Raw genomic sequence first — 25658 nt, forward strand, 5'->3', positions numbered from 1 at the left:
GAAATGCACTGGCTGGCAAGAGATTGAAATCAGAACGTATGAATTAAATCCATGATAAGAGTTTCACGACAAGTAAGCACACCAGAGTTTTGCAAATTGAGACAATCATCTAACATAGAGACGTAAATAAAGTGTTTCGTGATAATAAAGTAACTTGCGGAATACAGTTAGGAAGAATGAAGATGTGGTGCTCGTGGAAAGTTCATTTTTACGGCCTGCTCATGTTAGGCCTTGTAAGTTGCCAAAATGGCGATGCTAATCCGGTTGTCGAAGGGTCAGGAACGGGATCTGGCGAAGAACAAATTGCAACTACAACTTGGATATCGTCAACAAAAAGACTTTCAACAACAGTTAAACCTGAAGATACAACAACTGATGCTGGTTCGGGTGATGATGAAGATACTAATACCACCAAAACTGTGACTCGGTTTACGACCACTGTAAGGCCAACAACTCGACCTACAGATGACGAGGACGGCTCTGGAAGCGGCAGCGGTGTAAATGAAAAATATACTCCAGAACCAGTTATAACTGTAGCTGGTGTTACAACGACATCACGACCAGAAGATACCACTGAATCATCTGATGATGTTACAACTGAATCAAGCACCGGAATTTCTACTCGTCGAAAAATTGATAAGGACACGAAAAAATTCACGCCGGGTACAACTATGGAAACTACGACAACTGAATCAAATTTCATCGAAAACGGGATATCAACTGCTGAACCAAAAACCGAAGGTGCGTCTCAGCCATGGAATGAAATCGAAATTATCAATTCGCCAACGACGAAAACCAACCAACCAACACGATCGCGAACTACAACAGAAATGTCGAATTCCGCTGATAAGAAGGACAAACGCACGAGAGGAGGGGAAAACGAAACAGAAGATGACATCAATGGCAATATTGCAAAACAAGTGGGACGTGAAAAAGATTCAGATCCTTCTCTCTACATTAAAATTGGGATTATTGTCGGGGCCGTATTGGGTGCTGTTCTGATCGTTTATATTATAGTCCTTTTGGTCCATCGACTGCGAAAGAAAGATGAAGGCAGTTACTCGCTAGAGGAACCAATTACCGGATATGTTAAACAAGAGCCAGGTAGCCCAGTCAGTGGAAAGGAATATTTTGCATGAAAACCCTTTTAAACCACGTAAAACACCCTCGTATTGCAAACTGGATTTGGTGAGTAAAAAGGCTATTCACTCTTGCCATCTGCTTTGTACCAACAGATTGATATGGTTTTCACATCCTTCTCAACTGTAATCCCAAAAACTGTATTTTATAGAACGTGTCATGTACTTATAAAGCGGGTTGTGACAACAGAAGTTTGTGTTGTTAATGTCGGATTATTCTTTTGAATTTATCATAATTTGTTCGAAATATTTTTGTAATTACATATGTTGGTTATATTTTCATTTAATTTTATATACATGGTATCAGAATCCAGTCATATCGGGAATCACATGGGAAACACATTATCATTTTCTAATAATTTGAAATTTACTTATGAGTTTTTGCAGATTATATTTAGGGTTTTAACTTTTTTGTATCTTTATTTTAAGACAATTATATTGTTTTAACCCTTATGTTTTTTGCTATACTCTTTTTTGACTAATTTTGTAACTTTTGTATGGTACCTAGCAACATATGTAACAATGGTTTCATATATAGAAAAGAAGTAGAAAAATTGCAGTTCAGGTATGTCAAAATTGTGAATATAACATCCCCTCCCTTGATCATCCAATTTCCCTTCATGGTTGTGTCAGAATATCATTTCCACGTTTCCATAAAACTATTTCAAATTGTGTATTTATATTAAATAAATACAATTTCAGTGTTTAAATACACTAATGCTAGCTGTAGCTCCCATTTTCAGGGTTTCTTTGTTGTCGCAAATCTGTCTAAGGGTCAATGGAACTTCCAGAAAAAAGATAAAAATACTGAACTGACATATCCAGCAACCTCTCTGTTGACAATCAAGCTGACACAAATAATCATTATGGGGTTACTTATTTATTTTATCACTATTTGTATTGCAAACAAAGGATTGGTCTATAATGTTTTTCAAGGGATGACCCTGTGTATTGACCCTGGGTATTTACCCTGTTCCACCTTTTCTTTGGAAACAGGAGTGCTTATGCATGTTCTTTTGTACCTGTTGTTGTTGATGTTGTTGTTTTATAAGAGAGCCAAAAAGATCTCTCTTATCTTTGATTCTTATGAAGCATGTGGCTTTTAGCAACTTTACATGTTGTGAAAATGTTTTTTTCTCTGGTTTTTAGCCAAAATGTTATTGTGTTTTTTGACTAAATTTAACCTGTCCATTGTCCTTCTTAACATCTTCTATGCATATTTCTTTACTTTATAAATATGTATCCTTGTTAACTTTTCAGATGAAAATTCCAATGTAAAATAAAAGTGAATTGGCTTTGTTTCTCTTTGGCTGTTTACTATGATTCTTTACAATAAAAGCGACTTGGACATATCATCAATCTATCTATGTTTTAAATGATTCAGATAACTAGTTTAGTATTGCAGGAAATTGTATGTATTCATTTCTAAGCATGCTACTTGTTTTTATTCGTAATTTTCACTAGATATCAGAGACAGAATATTTATTACTCATGGCCTGTTGTTTTCTAAGTGTCACTCTGCTGCTGAAGGTTGAGCAAATCAATTTTAAAACTCTAATGTAGAAAAAAACAATATGTTTGGCATCACTACCTTACTGCAAATAAATAGGAACATGTAGACTGAGTTTTCACTTTAACAAAATCACCCATAGAAATTAGTATATGAGTTTCTAGTTTATATAAGAATTCTTTCATTTTCATATAACAATAATGAAAAACATGCATGAGAATAGAAAGGAACAATCTATCAGCTTTGATTTCTCTCAAAAATGAATAATCTAAATAAACTTTTGGAGGTTCTAGGATTTGCAATGCATCAAGTTTGTATCTTCATAGATTGTCTTCCTGGCAACCCTGATAATATATTGTGCAGCTGTGAAAGCATGGTACAATTCAGCATGCAAAACAAGCAGAAAAGTTTGATCATTTCATAGTTGCAGGTGTGTTCTCAACAAGGCTAATAATTAGGCAAGGGCATCGTGGGGGCCTATTATAGGTTCGTTGCGGATTCACCCCCCCCCCCCCCCCAACCCTATTTCTCTATGCCAATTCTACCTCGCTCATTTTCTCAATGATGTCCATTATTGTGCATCTCTTCCGGATTTCTTCACTCCTAATTCTATTCTTCCAACTCGCTTAAAATTCATCTTAGCATTCCCATCTCTTTTCTGATCATCAAATCTTCCTTCTTGCCTACGACCCAACATTCTGCTCTATTCTGTGACGTAGCATTTAGAATACGTGCTGATCTGCACAGTAACATGTTGAGTAATAATTAATATGATGATTTATATTCGATCATGTAGTAACATCGATTGATTAAAGACACCAAAAACGGTTGTATCCAATTACCCATGCACGATGTCAATCAACACGTCGCATACACCATGTGGTAAATATACAGATAAAGACGCATCGACTTCATCAGCCTTTACATATTTTGAGATAACGGCACAACTAGAAATAGTGGTAACAACTGCCCCTTCTCAACGAAGCAGCCATACCATGTGGCCATACAGTCTTGGCGACATGAAAATCTGCAGCAGTCCACCTTCTTTCATTACCCGTCTTTGCTATTTTTCTCCTCAAGGTGGATAAAAAATAAGACTGCTCCTGTTACTATTTTCTCACAGTCAAAAAAATGGATTCGTATTAATCCCTGTTTTATAAAAGCGGCACCACGAGGTCAGATTATTTCGCCGATGTCGTTTGTTGCCAATACAAGAATGTCTTCGCTTGCTTTTTCAATGAGTCAGTTACGGGGTTTCAGAACGGATTCTGAAGACCAATTATATCTGTAGCGGTGTAGTTGAAAGACTTGAGACTAAGAACTGTATTTGTAACAACGAGCAATCCATATAAACATCACATAGACAGGCCGAAGGGACGAAGCCCGTTCTTCTCGTGCGAACCATTCTGGAATGTCGTGGGCTAAAACCAAGGATTGTCAACTTTAAAAAACAATTCATGCAGAACATTCAGTGGAAAACGACGTATGTGTTTGCCTGATATTATACATCGCTTCTGTTTTCGAAATGATCCATCATAATCAAATATCATCATCATTCTAATCATAATCGATCATCATCATCATAATGATCGCTCCCGTCATCGATGTCGTAGTCAAATTTTAGAGACATCTCAAATTGGATAATATTGAAAGAAAGAAAAATGGTTTTTAAGGTCATTGGGATAAGATGTATAGTTCCACAGCAGAGAAATAAAAACAATTTATTTGATCTTTGAAAAAAAGCCCTTTAGCTGCAGGCCTATTCTGTTTTAATAATGAGTAGATTAATGTTCAAAATTTATTAAAATTTGTGGTTTCATTCGTAAAGGACCAAATTATACACTGTGTTATGAAAGAACTACTGTGGAAATAAACAAGCTCGCCTGTATAAACTAAGCTGAAATTTGTCAGTATATAATGGACATTTTGGATACATTCACATTAAATGTTGCTTGATAAGCTGTAACAATAAACGGGAGTGTAAATTGTGATGGTACGATTAGAAAGTATCATGCGGCCTTATCAATTCAATTTAACAATGTTAGAATATTTTTCTACTTGAAGACAGCTCCTCAAAAGGATTTAAAGGAGCTACCACGTTGAAGTTTAGAATGGGGTCGGCGATCAAATCCACGATTTTTTTAATAAAAACACTGAGGCTCGATTTGCGAAAAGTTAAAAACAAGTCTAGCCTACAATTTGGTGTATTCTAACAAAGTAATTTTGTTTGACTAATGAATAATATTCTAAAACTTATTTATTTTGAGGCTCGAAGAGTGTGCGATGATTATTTAATGTAAAATAACTACGATTACACTTTTTTTATAAGAACAGTTTTATAAGAACCCAAGCCTCACAATTGGTCAAAAGTTAAGAACAAATTAAGAACAGGCCGAGGCTGAGCTTCTGCAAAATGCAATTTTGAACAGCGTTTTATTTTAAAAACGAGGATCTTTTGCCATGTGTGGGTGCTTTTTCGGCGAATATTCAAACCTGTCGGCAAATGAAGGTTGTCTCACTCCCTTTGTTGGCAAACGAGGCCTGAACACCTCCCTAGAGCGAAAAAGCTAGCAATCCCATTACTTGCACCCTATTATTTTAAGAACAAATTAAGAACAATCCAGCATCAGATTTTCGAAAAAATTAAAAGCAGTCAGCCTGAACTTAAATTTACTGGTTCTCATGAAAAAAGAGTGTAGGTCACGGGTGTCAAATGAGAAAGGCTCCAAAAAAATCGTTGTACCAAACCTGGAAAAAGATCGTTTGATCTTTCTGATAACATAAAAACAAAGAACATACCTGTCTGATAATTTGTCTACTTGTTGGTGTTAACAAGTGAAAAAGCTATTGGAAACGTAGGTTCTTTAGTTTCATAAAGTTGTTTCCAGGTTAGGTCCAACGAACCTAACCGATGGCATAGTTGTTGTTAGCAGGCGAAGCATGGCTTTTTTCTGGGATTCATTAGTAAGTATAATAAGTTCCGGGAATTATTTGCTTATAAATAAAATACTTACAGCATACTCATATCAATAAAATACAATCTTTTTAAAAAATGAGCAGTTAATATTTGTCGAGAGTCAACGTCAGTATTTTTAATTGCTTGAGATTCTGGTGTTCTTCTTATTTCAACATTGGTTTTTCTACAACTATAAACTATGTATTGATTCTAAGATCACTAAATGAGAGTTTTGCATGGCAATCTTAGTAGAACGTTCATTAGCTGATAGAATCTGCTCTGTTTTGTAATTTGAGAGAAAATCTTAAAAAAACAAATCATTTTTCTTTAAAACTTTCATCTTGGGCTGGGTAAGCTCTTACGTTGTTTTGAACTCTTGACAAATCGAGCCTCTGCCTTCTTATAGAACTGTTCCCATAACACGCTGTTCTTTTAAGAAAGAGAATGCAGGCCAGACTTGCTCCACACTGATGAAAAACAATTGAATAGAATTGCCGATGCATTGGTACATGGACGTAAGGAGAAAAACTAATAGCTGGGGATAAATTATTATTCGGCTCTTCGTCAACGTCTGGTTCGTGACTTCCTTTAAGAAATGTTGCAAATCACGAACGCCCGTGAGGCTTATTACGAAACCACGACCTTCATTGTATGTAGACACGAGGATATGAAAAGAAAAGAAGTAAGCATCAGCCATTCTGTACTTCGTCATAAAAACAATTAAAATGCGGCATTAGGCGTGGCACCTATGCTTCCTTTTCTAATTGGCCTACCCTGAGGTGAGCGCCATGTCTTCTTGGCTTTGGGGAGATTGAAGTGGGTTCATTATAGGGGGTCCGATACCCGCCTAGCCGCGCCTCTCGGCTCCAACTCCGCATAACCGCGCTTTTTTGCTCCAATATTCGCTGACCGTGATATTCTTGGCAACATACGTATTCACAGCGATGCCGTTAATCCACTTAAATTTAGTCCAACTCCCCGAAATCCCAAAATATAAGAAACCCACATCGAGTGGGTGAATCTTTATCTCAAGTGCAAGGTACTTCATACATTTGATATCAATCATTTGCTAGTTACTCTTCCGTACTTCTGAATCAAATAAAAGCCTGCATTAATGAACAAAGGTATGTAAATAAATCCACTTTAAATTCATCCAGGAATTGCAGTGCGTTGGTGACTTGCCTCGTTACAAGTGAAATTGTGGTCATGTCAAGGGTTGAACCCTAGATGCTTGGGTTTGTATCAGTAGAGTAACGGAGGTGTCTGGGGCCCTAAGGAAAAGACAGAGATGGGGCCCCTATTTGCATAGGGTATCATAGTAAACTTCGAATATTATGTACTTTAAAAATAATGGACTTACTGCCAGCGAAAATCACCATTTGTTCGATTGCAATTGTGTCCTCTCTTTGAATGTGTGACCAAGCTGTAAAGCAATATGAATTTGGTGAGAGTACATGAATATAAATTGGGCTGGCGTTGCTTTTGTGTTATTGGAAGATTTGGACCCCGTTTATACTACAGAAAGAAGAAAGGAACTCTTGGTTTCGTTCTTCTTTGGGCAAGATATCACTTTTTTCATTGCGTTTACACTTCAGCAAAAAAACGAAACTTTCATGTGAGCCATTCGCAGTGGTGCGGCAAAGACGTCTGACATTTTCAGAAAGCCTCGCCCTAACCTTAGATTAAGCCCCGTTTTCAATCGTAACCAAAAACTTCCGTTTGTGACCGTTTACACTAGAAGAAACAAGCACAATTCGGGAACGGAACCAAAGAGTTTCGCATTTTAGCAAATCCAAAGAAGAACGGAACCGTTCCCAAACTAACACGGAACCAAGATGTTTAGTGTAAACGCAAGGCCTATCGTCGCTTTTTCAGGCTTGGAACCAAAGAGTTCCGTTCTTTCTTCTGTAGTGTAAACGGGGTCTTGAACTCAGAAAAAGCAAATTCCCAAACAAAATTATCGTTAAAAATTTTATTTAAACAATGATTTTCCAGATGCAAATATATGTTTCGGTAGCAGTACGGGAAAAACGTTTATAATTCAAGGTATCTCTTTATGATGCACTTGAAAGGCATTGCTCCTGTAACAGCAGCTGACATGTAAAGAGTATTAAACCAAAGAATATCGATGCATAAACCCTTTTAATCGATAAATGCATTCACAAGTGCTTTGATAGCTGGTCCTATATAAAAAAGCAGCATAACCTTTCCGATCTTCCATTTACACCACTAGAAATAATTTTATGAGAGATAGGTATTAAACAACAACGCTAGTACATTCTGAAAACACCTCAGGTTTCAATTCTTTTTGGTGTTTTACTAAGGCCTTATCTGCGTGCTAACTAGGGGTGGGCTTTCCTATCCCAGGGACACATCGCTGTTTTTGCAGTAGATCATTGTGGCTTTTGAAAACAAAAAGGGGCGGCTCCCAAATCCCAGCTTAAATTGCGCAAAAGTACCACAACTGACACCCTTGAGGATTGTCACTTTAAACAGACTTAATTTGCTTTTTACTTAGCATCATCAAATGCAAAATATTAAAAGACCTTGATCTCGATATATCTACATTATGGAATTTTATTAAGTATTGGACAGATCTGGTAGCTTACATAACAACATCAAAATACACCATTTTAGAAGGCCTGCTATCTTTATTTTCCCAAAATTGCTACCCACATTTCCTGAGCATTTACATGGCAAGAACAGCCTTTGCCTCACACGATACATTTTTTGGAAGTTGGTTATGTTGAAAACATTCGTTTTCGATTGTTTTTGTATACATCGGCAAAATGAAGGTTTTAAAACATGCGATTTGAAAACGTAACTCTCTATGAAGGTCTCGAAACCTTTGTGTTCAATTCGTTTTGGCACTTTTAAAAGAGTTAGTTAAAAATATATTGTGTTCAACTAGGGGCCTAGATGGATCTAGACAGAGCTGGCATTCACACAACAATAAGAAAAATCGCGGCACCGCATTCACCATTATCACATGCAAACATTCAAGCCTCCAGAAATTGGGTCGTTTTGCATTTCCAGGTGTTATTTCGTGCCTGAAAACAACCGCCTCTTCAAATTTTTTAAGCTCGTTCAAAAATTGCTTTGGGTGTTCGTTAACGTCGAAAGGTTGTGCGATGAATGCTATGACAAGCCTCTCATTTCATTTCATAGGGTTAAAATTGAAAAGTTAGTTGCATGGGGCTATCTACGGTTGGCTGTTGCAGCACAAGAAGAAAATTAAAATCTGACGAACCTTTGTAACAAAATAAAGTGCGACATAAAATCAAAGACAATAGAAGCAGAAATATCCACTGACATCCTTTCCAAGGTAATTTGTGAGGTACTTTCTAATTCTAAGGTTTGATTTGCTTTCGTGCTTATGTTCCTAAGGAAACACAGTAAATGTACCGAAATCAGTTAATGCATAGTTAGAAAACACCTGCATGAAAAGTGACATTTATTCATTTCTTCGTCTACCAAAGCAACCTAACAAAAGACCGATGCTGAAAGATGCCTACTACTTGTGATGTTTATAATAACAACAAACTGTGGCAAGCTACAAAAAAGATTAATACAAGTTTGGTAAGAAATGTGGTGTTCAAAAAGTACAGGTGGCCTTTTTCTAATTAGATCAATGGCCAAAGACGATGAACCTATTTGAATTGTCAAACGCATCAGTTCCATAGTAACTCGATTTGGAGAGAAGTGGCAACCCCTAAACCCAAACCTAAACATCACGCGTCAACCTAAACAAACGGGTGGCTAACATCAAACTAAAAAAAGAAACACATGGCGTGACAATAATGCAGTAAAACTAATTCATAAGAGCAATAAAATCAAGACATAACAAAAAATAAAAATCTAGGCTTCGTAGAGTAAGTCATTCAGAAAATAATAACAGTTATCAAAATTCGATGCGAGTTGGGAAATTTGAATTTTAAAAAGAAAAATACTATCTGAACGAGGGGGCCACACATAATTTGATCGAAGAACAGAACAAAAAAGACGACAGTGAAAATTAACGAGGAAATTATTTCCATGAAAATGGTAAAATCATTTATAATATAAAGATACTATCAAAATACTGTTATCACCAAGTTCTATTAATTGGGTTTTCCCCATTACAGCTTCTGCAAGAGATCTTTATGTACCACGGTTTTCCAAATCTTTAACTTTGTAGATTCTAACAAGCCAGTGCTCAGTTGTGTAAGCTTCTTCCAAAACATCTAATTCGAATTCCTGTTATGAAGTAAAGAAAAAATCAGACATCGAGAGAGAAAGAAGTTCATTGCCTATGGCACGTGAAAGAGATGTCCTTCTAACTTGACAAGCAAGACCCGATACAAGGCAGGAAAAAAGATTGATCAAGCATTCAACAGAAATGAATATTCTTAAGGTATGTATAATACAAAGGAGTTTTACAGACTGACTGGAAATTACATATCTAAATATAACCTATCAATTTACTTAATCTGATTGTCCAATCTGATAAATTTTTCATTAATCATTTATAGTATACTAATTTTATGAAAGTTAACTGGATTTCGAATTTGTTATTAGTTTTTCAGTAGAAAGTTACAGATCAGTTGCAAGAACTTGTTCAGTTCCATCTTAGCCTTCGGGCAACTTCTATTCACAAAATGAAAGCCATAATGTCTGACTTATCGATTATATTAATAAAGAAACTAGCTTTGGTTTTGCTAGTATGACAATAGTTTGTTTTCCGTTTCAGAGAGATTCTACCAGTTAAAAGTATTTTGTCAAAAAACAGTTAATATTGACCTTGTTTCCAATTTCCACATTGCGAACTCGGTCATATCCGCTTGGCTTTCCTGGAAAACAAAAACGTTGGAAAATTAAACAGGAATACACCAAAAAGCGGAAGCTTCTATAAGCCAGACCATACGTAATGCAAAACTTCTGCGAATTTCAAGGATTTGGTTACTTAAACAATGAAACATTCTAAGTGGAGATAAAATCCTTGCCAAAATCTCTCGAAAACACATCAAGCCGCTATTTGTAATTTTCAGGGTCACCCAACTGCCAACACCACAGACTCGACCTCTCCCAACTACGCAAATGCCGTTTGTCAAGTTTCTACCCTCTGAAAACCACTGAACTTTGAACACTAACAGTCATGTTTTAAAGGGTTTTACTAGAAATTAACCTGACAGTTAATTTTGGTTTACTTAAATTTGTCAAACGCTCTTCAGAATTACAGACACCAAAATTTCCATTATCACACGGAAGCCACATAGACCCTTTCAGAGAGGCCTTTATTGTAGCCTAAACGAAACATTGGCCTAATTCCCCAAATACAAACCAAATAGCAATATATTATCAAAATGGATACCTTGCTCTGTGTAAACAGCGCCGAATCGATAGTAGCACATTTTGTACATCAAACAATTCAACAGCACAGGGGACCCTTCCTTGTCAACTCTGAATTCACCAGATGATGTGTAGTAGTCTTGCTCCTTAATATGTTTGCCCTTTTCTGTGCTGCCTCCAATTCGCACCATCCACAGGAACTTGTTGATGTCTTTGGGAAAGAAAAGAGGTGTTTAACATTATGAAATAGGCTGAGGGACCATTCCCCACACAACACAATGTATTCTCTCGGCAATGCTGTTAGAATATGGAGTTAATGGGATACACACTGATTTAAATCAGTATACGCTTATACATGCCCGCTGTTAATCAAATCTCGTACATCGTATAGAAAGAGCATTGGTGTATAGAATAGGATGAATGCATCAGTGTGACCATCTAATATAACGGCCTTGCAAGTACAGTATTGAATATATGACCCGAAAACATAACGAATTACAGTCGTTATTTCCAACGCATTATTTCAGCAATTTGATTTTAAGACTGTTATCACCGGGCACTAGCAGCTTATTATGTTTTCTCTATGATTTCCCAAAATAAGCGCTACATTTTGAGGTAATTAAGGAAAAAGGCTCGAAACGCGGTGAGATAAAGACACAGAACCATATGCTTGGATCATCTGATAAATTGACTGCAAAGAGTCAAAAATAGCAACAACGATAAAGTAGTAGGACAGGAATTGTTACTAAGATTATGAGTTCGTTTTTCGTTTCAAGATACAAGCGGCATGTACAATAATTCAAGATTTTATTTTTGCGTATGTTGTTTTCCATCACAATGAAGCAATCACATTTGATCGCTGGTCGCAGCAGTTTCATTTCATCGCGGAAGACTTTTAGAATGAAAAAACGTGCAGGGCATACTAATGAATGAGCCAATTTCTTCCTATTTAATAGAAGGTTTAGGTTACGAAGGAGAAAAAAACACAAGGTGGTTTCTGAGGACATACTGTTAGTACTTTTGAGAATTCACGAAAAACAGTTGCTAAGAACAACTAATTTTATCGGTTAGCTAACAGTTAACTTAATTTTATCGAACTGGGCAAAAAATTCCACAGGCATGTATTTGCAGTACTTCTGGTAGCAGGCAGGGTGAAACATATGCAACCACGAGGAAAGAATGCCTGAATTTCAATGCGAAGTGCCCTACGAATCGCAGAAGGTCCTCAGGATTTTGTTTAAAAGAAAAAAGAGAGGCTCGCTTGCCAAGTTAGAAGCCCCGCAGAGGTGATCTTCAATATGAGAAAGGGAGAGAATTGTTTCACAAGAAAAAACGGCTAGATACGGAAATCTAACATTGAAGAGACTTTCAGAAAGACTTTGGATATTTTTAAGAGACTATACACTTTCTAAAAACATAAACAAACATCCTAAAAACAACATTCCGAATTCTGTGAATAGTTGCCAGTACGCTGATTCTATGAATGATTTTGGTTCGTTTTCTAGAGTCTAGTCCGTCTTTGTCGTCTTTGTTGTTCTCGCTCAAGTTGGAAATAGCTACGTTTGACAGGTTATAATATTAAGCATGAGCCTTGAAACGCACAGGAATATGTTGGTTTTGTATCAAGCAACACCGGAAACTTGGCGTACCATTTACTCAAAACTGGTTTAGCAGAATGAATAATTGAGCCATAGCCGAATTAGTATACGTGTGATAATAGTTTGAGACACTGTTAAACGAATTAGTAAATGTTATCTGGCTACGGTAGAGTTAAAATGCTGCGAAAATTCTCACCATCTGATGCATATCCGACAAGGCCACCAAATATAACGAGAACGTAGTCGACATCAAGCTCTCTCATTATCTCATACGCTTTATCTTCTGTCGAAGACATGGCCTAAAATGAACACAATATGATCAACAAAATCCTAGACTCAATTTAGGTGGAATCTGTGGAGCAAATTTAACCGATTTCAAGAATTGGTGAATACTCAGCGCATCTAAGGTTTAATTCAAATAACTGAACGAGTTGTGGCTGTTACTAACAGCTCCTGACATAGGTTCGTAGTTTTAATGTTTTCTTCCGTATAAGCTCCGTTATTTTGTTTATGAAGAGCCGTTGAGTATTCAGGTCTTTTCCCCAAAAAGGCATAGACTCTTTGCAGGCCCTGGGGCAAAAGCGAAAGACGAGGCCCACTGAAAATTTTTGCGACCACACTCTTCAGGTTAGTTTAAAATGTACTTCAGAACATTTCTTGCAATCGTTCAGAACATTTTACTATTTTAGACATACTTTGGCTAAGTTTGATCTATTCCATTCTTAAAATAGAATTCATTACTTTATGAGACCCCCTAGACCTCGAGGATCTGAGGCAATTTGCTCCCATTCTCCCCCTCTTGGCGACACTGTCTCTATATTGTTAAATAGAAAAGCAGACAGGGATGACATGTCTAGGGGAAGGATATGCAAATTGCCGCCCCGTTTTCAGAAATTCCTGGAGTCTTAATGTAGTTTGGACTTTTTTATGCTTATTTACCTAGAAATTTGAAAAAAACAGACAAGTGGACACACATCCTTACAGTATAAACGTACGATAATAACTGAAGGCAAGAAGGAATTTTAATCCAAGTAATGTAAAACAAAGAATGACGTATTTTATAGCTTCTTTAATTCTGACCTACGGTGCATAGACCCACCGGCTTTATAAGGAAATGCCGACTATCTGTTCATCTTAAAAAAGGTACCACGGCGCTCTAGTAGGGTGGCTTGTGAATATTTTACTAAAAAATAAACTTCAGGAAACAATCGGGGAAAAAAGATTAAGCTAAATGAGCCAAATGCGAGCGGATATTGCGAATTACCTGGCCGACTCTGGAAATATGAGTGTTGTTCCATGTGTTGTTATCAACGAGAATTGTCCTATTTGCCATTGCAGTGATTTGGTAACCATAATCCCACCACGACATCACTTTTGCATCCTGGAGAGAAAGTTGAATTTATCAGCGGATGTACATTTAGAGTCTGGTTCACATCTGATCGCCCAAATCGTAATAGGTTAATTTAAAACAATGACAGTACCTTAATAACGGCAGCAACAAAATGAAGAATTTAGAAAATGGGGAAGGATTCTTAAGCTATTTGACGCAAAAAGGAACTGCCTAAATTTTCTAATCAAGCAGTGTTGTCAATGGTTCAAAGATGTATTCATTCACAAACAACTGAAACTGTCATCATGGTAGTGAGCGAAAACACAAAAGACATACTGTTCTGTCCTAGCTAAAAAAACCTGAATTCACCAAAACATGTTTTCTTGATACTCACTTGGCTGTAAATAACGCCTACCCTTTCCTGTCGAAGCTACGTATAAACTTTCTGGAAAGTTTAAAGAAAATTTTATACACTAAACATTTAATACACAATTGATTAGGGAGAGCCCATTTTACCTCCGGAGTATTTTGCCTCAGCCAGTAATATGCCTCTCTGAAATCATCGAAAATTATTCTTGATCCATCATGTTGCCTTGCAGATAAAACGATTGATGGGGATGAATATGCCTCTGACGTCACCTGTAAAATTACAAAGCAAGAACATTCAGGAGATTAAGTAATGAATAAGACTGGCCTTAAGCTTTAACAGGGTTGTTCCTACAGCTCTATGCTAATTTTAGCCTGTATAACTCAACCAAAACAGACACGGCTGCCTTGCTATTACCCAGTAATGTAGATAGGAGAATTCATAGGAGGGGCGAGAAGTTAAGATTTTCCGACAAAAATCTATAAGCGTTGTTATTTTTCATAAATTTGAACACAGCCGAACTACATTAGAACAGGATAGAGTAAAAATGTTTGCCGTCGCCGTGCAAAAGGCTTTGGCGTCTGCAAGCTACGGTTAGAGGGCGACGCGCAATATAATTCCCGCCAACCGACCATGCGAACTTTGATTGCGATTCAGTCTTCCTGGGAGTGCAATTTGCATCGGTGTGGGTTCACCACGGGCACAAAAGTCATTGATCATGGCGGTATGAAGTGGAAGCTTGACCAGTTTTACTGTGCAAGTATACATCAATTACTGTCGTTTTTACTGAGAAAGAGTTCAAAATTAAGAGTAATCAAATCTAAAAAATGGCACCATGCCGCACGCTGATTTTTTTATTGATTGATCTTCACGACCCAAGAAATAAGATGAAATTGGTCGGTATCCCTGGAAAATTCGTACATTTTCATAATTTTACCGCGAAGAGACCTCAGGCGAATAGACCTCACTTTAGCATTGTCGAAGTATGGGGGCAATTAGCTGACAAGTTAAAACCACAAAATATTTTAGGATATGCAGTAGCTTTTAACTAAAATAGATTGGTACTAAATTATATTTTCATTCTGGTACTAAATTTATTTGCTAACTTTATTATCGTCATTTTAGCTGTATGTTCGTTGGAACAGGAATAGAACAGAAGATCAACCTTTATAGTCTATTTCAAGTCAGGTGTCAAAAATCACACTACTTGAAGATTTTCTGGTCTTCTCCTCTAAAAAGGGCATTTTAAAGTACCATAACTAATTGCAAAGGATTGCTAACCTGATTCAGGACAACGCGAGTGATCACTTAATTAACCTTAAAATCTTTGGATACGATATAGTGTAACACTTGGATGAAATATAGACAACCATGCTATATTTCCGACAAGATCAGCAAATTTTTCTGACAAAATAGCCGCCTAGCTTTACAGGAAGGGGGGATGGGGCTCGCTTCCTCTGACTCTCCTTCATCTACAATAGTGCAATTTCCATTGTCAGTACATAACAAGTGATAGTTTCAAACATTTTTAAACTGCATCTAAATGAGCTTTTGCGACGCGAACTCTTACCCAGGTGCAATGGAAAGCGTATGTTATGAGAAAGAATGTCATCAACATGACCATGCCGATGGAGACTTCATTCTTGATCGGATATGATGTGTCGGCCATCTTTCTTGATTTCTTATCAGTCACTGGCTTCGGGGTCAACTCGACATTCTGTAACATTTGAAAGAAAAGGGATATTAAATTTCGATTACACAATTAAGCTATCTATTAAAACTCGCAATTCTTTAAAAAGGAGGAAAGACATTTATCAATTCATGGTGCGTTGTTAGAATTGTGGCAAGCTGATAAGACAGAAAATGAAAAATACTAAGAAAAATGAAGTAATAACCACTTTCCAATCAGATAAAAAATTGTTTGTACCCAAACTTTATCTTGGAAAGTATGTCTTATCAAGGAAAAACCAAACAACATATCCTTAAACAAAATCAAATTTATGCTTTTACTACATAATTTAATGATGTATTCAAATTAACAACTACCTTCATGTATGTGGAAAGGATTGATGAGATACCAATTCCTGAAAGGACGCAAGCAACTGGTGCCAAAACCAACATCAAACGCACCATGACACCCTGCAAACAGAGGATATCGTTACAGCAAACTTTGTATGCTATATGACTGTATGACTGTAGAATACAATTAAGAGTTCTCCTCCCCAGTACTGGGAGAAGCAGCGCCTGGAAAACTCTGCAAACTGTTCACAATAATTTGGCTCTAAGGTGATCTGTTATTAACTAAAGTTGAGTAAAGGTTATTCGTCGTGTAGAAGATCTGAAAAACCAGAAGAAATCACATCCAAAAAAATTCATCCAATCACATGTTTTTACAAGAAGAAATGTTTCTCTGTTAACTATTTAAGCTTTGAGCTAGAAGAAAGAATACATATTGATTATTTTCTTTTTCTTATTAACTATTACAACACGAATATAACAACACTAAGAGAGGTTGAAAGTTTCTAAAACAAGATATTGTACGTGTTCCTTACCGCGAAGTACACACTTGTAATTCCATACATAACGATGAAAATATTTGCATCCGTGAGCTTACTGAAACAATAGTAAAGGCCAACAGGGAACATGAAGACGTGAAGCTGTAGATCAAAATAGAATGAGCACCAAGTTGTGGGCTGATGTTCAGAAACTGATGCGATGATGGGGATGTTGTTCTTCGCATAAGATGGATCGAGCAGAGAGTAGAACCTTCCAGTCCAGGGTGAAACTTTGCCTGTTATTGTGAGTATAACGCCAAGAACAGTGGCTATAGCCAAGCCAATCAGCATCAAGCTTTTAAAGAGGATTTGGAAGTAAGGCCCAGTCAGACGGTATCTCAAGTAGTCGATGAAGGCGTAGATTTGACACAGACCAAAGACACCGAATGCCTAAGAAAGGAGATAAATGAATTGCAGAATAGCTAGTGCTACAAACGTTAAGGGCAATGAGAAGCCTTTTCAATAAAAGCCTTTCCATAAAAATATTGCTGTTGAAATCACTTTTACTTTCCTAACTGTTAACGTCACAACACATAGCCCCGAGAGAAATTCTAAGCATATTTTGAAGAAATAACGGATATTTTTAAAAGAAAACTTTAATTCTAAAACTTTCTGATTGTCCTATGTCGATGCAAAACTTGCAATACATACTTCCTCGCTTAGTATTTTTTATCTATGTTCTCGCGTTTTGAGCATTAAGTAGTGTCAGACATAAAGCTTAAAAAAAATTTCCTGCAAAAATGCAAGTTGATTATATTCCCATAAACCCCTTAATCTAAAGACAGATTGTGATTTTTTCCTCTTTTGTAGACGTTTTTGCCCTAAAAAGAGAATTTAAAGTCGATTGCAATAGTATGCTGTGTCTTTTTACAATAATATATTATGTGCGTGTAATAAGATGAACACGCTCAAAGTTTGTAACAGACAAAAATTGCGTAGCGTCAGATGTTACCAAAAAGAATGCAATGATACTTACTGCCATGTGTTCACTAGACTGGACAGGCTGGAATCCTACAAATGATATCTGCATAGACAATATTGTGCCTAGACAATAAACCTGAAAGGTAAGAATATCAAAACTCAAAAATATTCAAATATTTTCAAAAATATACTTACACATATTCAAATATTTTAAGATGATTTCTAGAACGAAATAATGCTGGATATAAAGGAGAAAAATATCTCCACATATCAATTAATATAAAGCTTTCAATTATGAAATCCTTGAGACAACAGATAAGTAATTCTGAATCACGCAGTGTTTTAATAAATATTATAAACGGATCTCAAATTAAGAGAGGTTTTCAAGAGAAGGTCATCTTTTGGCAATAAACAGTTTTGTCACAAATTCTAAACGATTTGGTAATGCCTCATAAAAGTGATAAATGTGCACTTTTCTGTGATCGACAATGAAACGTGTCTCAGGCTTTCCTTGAATTGTTGTTCTACTGTATAAATGTCAATCAATGGGAAACTTTACTTCCAATTTTCAACTTTCACTGTTTTCTAACAATGAAACTAATAGGCCTACATAGCATCAGCTGCTGCAGCCTATCCAAAGAAAATGTTTCATTTACACATATAAAAAACAAAATGTTATTAAAAACAGAATTTTGAAGTAGGAGAACAAAAGAGTTTGTACCGTGCTGTATGCGACGTAAATTCGATGTGAAAATCTTCCAGTCACCATAAGAATGAGCACGTGCAATGGAATTAAGTTGATCAAGAAAACATATCCTCCCCATGAAGAAACCTAGAATAAAATGGAGAAATGTCTTGTTATATACTGCTTGTAGGAAGTTATATACTTCTTGATAGACTTATGTTGAATTTGGCAGAAATAATCTAATAATAAAAACAGAGATAGAGACAAATTCACCTGATTGCTACGTGTTTATACATTGTTAGTTGTTCCTTCAAAATTTCAGAGAGTTTTTAGTCAATGAATTTCGAAATACTTGTGTCATCACTTCTCACTAATTATGGAAAAATTTCACAAGAAATTTTTTATGTTTTAAACTGATAGGTATGCCAATGAATTCAAAAAATATCAACTGTAAAAATTGTATAGGGCCTTGAAAGGCAGTTTTCAGGGGGTTTTTAGAAATGAAGAAACAACTTAAAGTAAACTGTTTAAGGTTGTTTTTACCATTATAACTGAAAGAGTTATCAAGAATTGTCAGAACAGTAACTTTACTAAAAAATTATTTGAATTTTTTCTCATTAAAAATATTATATTTGTTTGGGTATATTTAAAAAATTTCTTTATCTTCGTAAGAAACATTTATATATATATATCTATATAAGAAACTATTTCTATGGTGGTGTGGACAAAAAGTCAAGGCAATAAACTCATGATGAGTATGCATAGTGAGTTTCAGTCTCATTTGGATCACTTTCTGCAAGTCTACTGCCAACTTAGCTGCTCATCCTTTTGAGATTTGTAAATGAGTGCAAATGGGGTTCTGCTCTAGAATTCAATATGGGAAATAAGCTGCAGGTCCATAACAGCTAGCACAAACAAACATAAACAGTAGGTTGCACAAGCCTGACCTGCATTAGAAAATAAATCTGCATGTTTGCTTGCTTTTATAAAGCTGAAAGTATCATCAACTGATATCAAGGTTACTTACCATATAAAAGTAAGCAAGTGCACAGAGTGATGACCAAGCAAGTGATCCTGTCTTGACAGATTTAACCCAAAGAAGATATGTCAACAACATGCAAAAGATGGCAATGCCTTCATTATCATAAGAACCAGCGACTGATCTTGAGATGTAGCCTACAAAATATTAAGAAAACAAAATAAATTTTTTGGGATCAATATGATAGTTACTTGATGATCCTATTAAACATGAAAATTCTACATATCAAAGTATGTACAGCTCTATCTAGGCAACTCTAGTTTCAATTTAAAAGGAATGATCAAGGGGCTCAAGTTTTTATTAAACCATGAGGGTATCCATAGACTTTTTTCTAAATCAGCAGCCAAGACTATAGCAGAAATGGGAGCAAAACTGTGTTCTTGTATACACTCTTCACATGTAAAGCTTTGAAATAAAATCAGCTCCTTTTAAAACCCTCAACAATATTTAAGTATCTCTGATAAGAATGGATTTTGATAATAAAAACCATTGAAAAAGGTTCTAACAATACTATATATATAAAATATCTATGGTTGTAACAATGTAAGTTACTTAAATTTTTTTGAAGACAATAAAAGGCCTGATTTTGTAGTCAAACACAAATGGCTTAGCTTACTCAAATAATCAAGAACATCAATAACTATACAGAACTTAAATAGCAGTTAGAGCTACCATCCCTCCTAGACTCACACCACCACTACTGTTTAGGGTGGCTACCCTTCACAGCATCGACTGCTTTCAACCTGCAGAAAACATTTGCAGATGGACAAGAAATAGAAAGTATAATGTGAAGATTACCTGGAACAATTGCAATCATAGAAGCGGCAATCAAACCAGCACCAGCATCCTGAAAGATAAACATGAAAACCTGAATCATTCCATTAAAAAAATGTCACATTTGCCTTTGAATAGCAAATCAGTACAGGCTAAAATGTGATTAATTTATGGTAGATAGCACAGCTGTTTTTAAAATGATCCAATTCATTTTGACTCAATAAAGTCTATCTATCATTAGCAAATGATTACATCTTATTGAGAAGTGCAAACTGGTTTATGCATAAAATCATATTTTGCCCTAAAAAGATCAAACTTATATAGAGTATCAACTTTGTATATATATACAATATATGAGAATATCATCATGAGGATAAAAGAACAAAACTAAAAGAGAATACAAAAAACTGATAGATATAATTTGACAACAAAATTAAAATAGGGGAAGTAATATACAATAGAGATGGAACCATTTTACTTTTCAACATGTTTATAACCATGTTTGGGTCATAGTTGATAAATAAACAAAACTTTTTATAATTGTGACCAATACCTTTAATTCCTTGGTCAAAAAGTAGGTGACAATAACAGTGAGTGATGAGAAGAATGGTGCCAAAAACACACACACATTCCTGACTTCAATTGTGATATTAAGGAAGTGCATGATGTGATAGAAAACAGCTGATGTCACCATCAATCCTGCAAAAAAAATTACAGGACTTAGAGTTTGATCGAAATTTAACTTAAGCAATATAGCAGAAGTTTGTTTTTATTGCCAGTATAGTTTTATCTATGACCACGAGAACAAACCAAAACTCAGATTTTGGGATAGTTGGAGGGTCATGGTACCAGTGTGACCAGATCTAGAATAATATAATGCTTTCGGCATAATATTGACCAAAAATTGTCATTTAGCATAAAATCTAGCATAATTTGGAATCTAGCATAACTCTGGCTCTAGTTTTTAAAAAATCGCTGTTTCCATTTATCTGTTGTCTATCACCACCAAAAGGAAACACTTTACACAAGAATGTGTGACTTTCCACTTTCAATGTTTAGCCAGTTGTTTGGAACGGTTGGCAGCCAAATATTTTATGGTTGGCAGCCAAATTCAGCCAGCTAAATTCAGTACACAAAAAAGCTAAATTTTTGACAATTGCGGGGAGTGATAGTGTAATCAAAATTTGATTTGTAGGTTAGAAAGCTTTCATTTACTTTTATCTTACATTGTCTGTTATCTTTTACGTTGTTTCATGTTTCTTTATTTGCAATTTTGAAATCATTCTAAAACAAATTTGAATATCATCTATGTAAAAAATTTATTTTCCTTTGCATTTTTTGTGATTTTTTGCAACATGCTGCCAGAATTCTGCCAACTTTTGCTTCTTCGGCCAAATCAATTTATGATGGCCAAGGGGTTGAGAAGTTTGGATGTCAAAACCATTGATCTAAATTGCCTTTTTGTGTAGAAAAGATAGCAATTTTGAGTACACTGTATTTTAGATTGGAGGTCAAAAAGGCCAAATGGAAACTTTGGTCACTTTTGATATTCTGAGCATCCTCTAGCCTCTTTTACATGCAGGGGTGCCTTGATTTGAAATTTAGCATAATTTCTGCAAATCTAGCATTATTTTATGACAAATTTGGCATAATTCCATAATTGAGATCTGGTCACACTGTAGAAGGTGAGATCTGATAGAAGATGGTACCTGATGATGATAGAAGAATACGACTTTCAATGGGTGCATCACAGATCACATGGTTTATTAAATGAGACCAATATACTAGGATTTGTTACAAAACAGCATAAATTACAGATTTATCAAAGAAGTGTTGTTAAAACATCTTTCCTAATAATATATATCACTTGATTATAAGCTTTTTGATAAATTTGTGTAGCTTTCTAAAACACAGTCATATCAATTTCTGATGAACTTATTTCCATTAAATATGTAACCCTCAAGGCTGATTTCCACTAGGTGAATTCTTTCGCGCGAATCGAATTTTTGCCAATGTGAGCATGCGTGGTGTCATGTTCTCAGATTTCGCAGCAAAAAAATTCGATTCGCGGAAAGTATATCACGGTCCTACTCTATCACTACAAAAATTTATTGATTCGCACGAAAGAATTCGCCTAGTGGAAATTGGCCTTTATGATGGCAACAGTGATAATGACAGGCGTGGGGGCTGGCGCTGACACAGTAGGTGTTACAGTAAAAATGCAGAGAGGGGTTGCAACCTCTAAAATTGGTCTGCCAACAAAGCAACCTACTCAATGGGAAGGGAGTCAGCAGTGTTGGCTTAAATTAACCTCACATTTGTTGGTAACCTTTCTAAAAACAATTGCTGCAAAACGTCGTTTCAAGTGTGTTTTGCTCCCCCGCCCCCTTACATCAAGACTGTGCTCTTTAACAGCTCCACTTTACCATTACTTAACGTGTGTATTTGTGCTTCAGTCTTGGGAATGACTGATCTGTGTGGCTCTTGGAAATCAGGTTAGGGACCAGGAAGGGTTAGGTACCTGGAAACACAAAAATAAAAACTACATATAAAATTAAATGCTCCAATTTTTTAACATACCTGGATAAATTGTGCCTCCTATAATCCTTCCGAGTGGGTACCATGCTCTGTCATCAAACCAGTTATGAAACTGGTAAAAGCCTTCTTCGGCCAAATATTTTGTAGTTCTGAAGTTGAAGTACCTATAACCAAAATGTTTAGTTTGTGTTAAGGCGAAACCGTGGTAATGGAAGCTGTGAGAGTGCCAAAGCACAAATAAATACCAAACAATATCATACCATATACCCAGGCTTATAGTGCTTTAGGAGCTCAATCTCAATAATCAATGCCAAAAAGAGGATGTGTTCCTACTTTCGCTGTTTTTTTTGCAACATTTTGCATTCCTCCAAAAGATGCTCTGAAGGCAATTTTTCTAAATATGTGAAACAGAGTACCTACAGTTTTTTAGGAGTTTGCTTTATGGAAACTTCATTTTTCTTTAAGCTAGGCCTGAACTATTTGATTCTATATACTTTGAATTTAGCGTTATGAGAATTGCTGCTTTTCCTTAATGCTGAGAATTGCTACTGTTTATTTCTTTGATGGTTAATTACAGTTGGACTGAATTATCAGCAAACTTTAATGAAGGCAAAATATGACAGATAAAAACAAACATAAAATATATAATTGAAGATTGAATATAGATTGCCTTCACTTTGGACAATGACTTAGAATTTTGCAATTTATAAATGCACTTAAAGATACACAAACACATACAAAGTTGAAACAAAAAACAAACTTACGGATCAAACTCATGAATAACACTTTCAAATCGCAACACAGAGAACAATCTTGTAGAAAATGCTAGAAAAAAGCATTCATATCATTAGATAAAGACTTTAATAAATTCAAAAAATCAAACCTCCTTTAGAAAAGACTTTTCTATAATTTTGATTGAAAACATTCTTTTTTATCTATGGCTCCAGTGGCTAGAACAGCATTAAGGTGATTGGAGTCTCCAGTGACAACACTTTGTCACATGAGTATTTTATGCTTTCAAAGTAATCATCCAGTTTCTTTTTGAATGAGTTCAATGATTTGGCATTCACTTTTCTCCTGGAGGATGGTTCTTTCTATGCAAAACCTTGACACATAGACATGCTTTCTAACATTTGTGTTATAGCTTCATTGCAGAATTTTTGTCGACAGAGAATGTGAAACTTAAAAGCATTTGAAACTTCATATATGTAGATTTATCAAGAAGCCAAGCAGCTTGATAGGCTTTGTAAAATTAGCTCTACGAGATTACTTGACGTCCCAATATCATTTTGGGCCTAGGCGAAAAGGATGAGGGGGTAATCAGATGAAAGCTCATGCAGCAATGCGCTTACCTCCTTGTAACTATATAAAGACAAAATACCTCTTAGTGAAAATGATTGAGCATGTATGGCGTTAGGCAATCGCGAATTCCAACTAGCGCATTTCAAGTTACATTGTTATACTTATGAACAACAATAAACAAGGAGAGCGTAGGTAACACGTTACGTAAGGGTAGTACTCACAAAGAATAACTGCGATGGAAAGAATAATGAGCTTCAATGCCAAAACCTGTTTATCGTGAGATAGCTTAGGCAGGAAAGCTGGGAGCCGTATTCCACTGTCTGTTGCCTTCATGATTGAGCCTTCAAGACAGAACCTACTGTCCACTCTCAACCTCAGGTACAAAAGAAATCAAAAATGGCGTAAATTCAAGATGACCACGTACATGCCAGCCTCTGTTTGAATATACCAACGAGGTTCCTCTCAGTCATAAACAAAGAACATAAGAAAATTGTTTTTCCAAACAAAACAAAAAAATAACAAAAATTCTGAAAAATATTTTAGACTTATAATATGGTTAGCCATCATAAAAAATGGCAAACCAGTTTATCTACAGATATAGCATTTTAAATGTTACTTCATTTCTTATGGTTTGCACACCATCGTCAAATTAGGACCCTGTAAACGGATTGGTGACAAATAACCTCAAAATTGATATTTTCAAAAGAGAGAGATCTCCTTGACATGGATGACTTTCTCTTGTCACAAAATTCTTTATCAAAATGTCTATTTTCTCTCTAAATACTTTTTGAAGGCGAATTTTACACAAAAAATCACCAAACCTCAACATCTGGTATCGATCAATAAGCACTCCATTGCAAAGAAGCTATCAGAAATATTAATGCAGCTGTGTCATCAGAGAGAGAATATGTAAACCAGATGCATATCCAATTTTGGTATTAACTCGTCACTACATGTAGAAGAGTTTGATCAATTCGCTCATGACAATCTGATGTATTCGGCTTTTAATCGAATCAATATCTTCTAAGAAGTTGGGTTCATAGAAAAAAATGTAAACCGCCCTTGATTCTAAGCCACACCCACAGAAACATGCAGAAATACTTGGTTTAAAGTGACGGACACAAAGTTGGATAAGAACCTGATTCTGTACTGAAACCAAAATATCGACGATATACAGATTAGAAGTTCACTGAAGTTACTGAAATCAAAATATAGATTAGAAGTTCAATCAAAAACAATATCGTCCAACGTGGGATCATCAACAGCGTCCAGAAATTTTTTTCTGGGCCTCCTACATTACCGCCCTCAGCTTCAAGGTAGGAGTAAAGGTTGACAGCACTTGGGTAAAAGCCTGCCTTGTTTATAAGCCACCTTTATTTATAAGCCGCCCTTGATTATAAACCGCAAACAAACGTGCCTTAAAATGATTATAAGCCGCGGCTTGTATTCTAATGTAAATAGCATAGTGGGAATCAACTTGCCTTTGAGTCTCTCGGACAAATGATTAGTGCAATTGGTAAGACATTTTTGCTGTTGCTAGTATTGGGTTAAATGCATCGGGAAAATTACAGAAAGTGTTTTAACTGTCCCTGGTTGTAATTTTGCTGCTTGATTTG

At 35.9% G+C, this 25658-nt stretch overlaps 2 protein-coding genes across 2 annotated transcripts; one reads left to right on the forward strand and one right to left on the reverse strand.

Moving 5' to 3' along the window:
• Positions 1-2631, forward strand: LOC135689518 (uncharacterized). The gene has a single exon (XM_065206768.2). The coding sequence runs from the start codon at positions 177-179 to the stop codon at positions 1137-1139; it is 963 nt and encodes a 320-aa protein (XP_065062840.2). The 5' UTR covers positions 1-176; the 3' UTR covers positions 1140-2631.
• A 6985-nt stretch (positions 2632-9616) lies between these two features.
• Positions 9617-24448, reverse strand: LOC135689517 (dolichyl-diphosphooligosaccharide--protein glycosyltransferase subunit STT3A). The gene is made up of 17 exons (XM_065206767.2): positions 24264-24448; positions 23505-23565; positions 22783-22904; positions 20756-20901; positions 20227-20275; positions 19417-19565; positions 18426-18536; positions 17760-17840; positions 16781-17173; positions 16275-16367; positions 15799-15945; positions 14378-14500; positions 13796-13912; positions 12728-12830; positions 10956-11144; positions 10385-10434; positions 9617-9841 (listed from the first exon to the last, which is right to left on the reverse strand). The coding sequence occupies exons 1-17, from the start codon at positions 24373-24375 to the stop codon at positions 9746-9748; spliced, it is 2142 nt and encodes a 713-aa protein (XP_065062839.1). The 5' UTR covers positions 24376-24448; the 3' UTR covers positions 9617-9745.
• Between the last annotated feature and the right edge of the window lie 1210 nt (positions 24449-25658).

The sequence above is a fragment of the Rhopilema esculentum genome, chromosome 5 (genome assembly GCF_057945365.1).
Source record: "Rhopilema esculentum isolate cy_ngs chromosome 5, ASM5794536v1, whole genome shotgun sequence".
NCBI lineage: Eukaryota > Metazoa > Cnidaria > Scyphozoa > Rhizostomeae > Rhizostomatidae > Rhopilema > Rhopilema esculentum.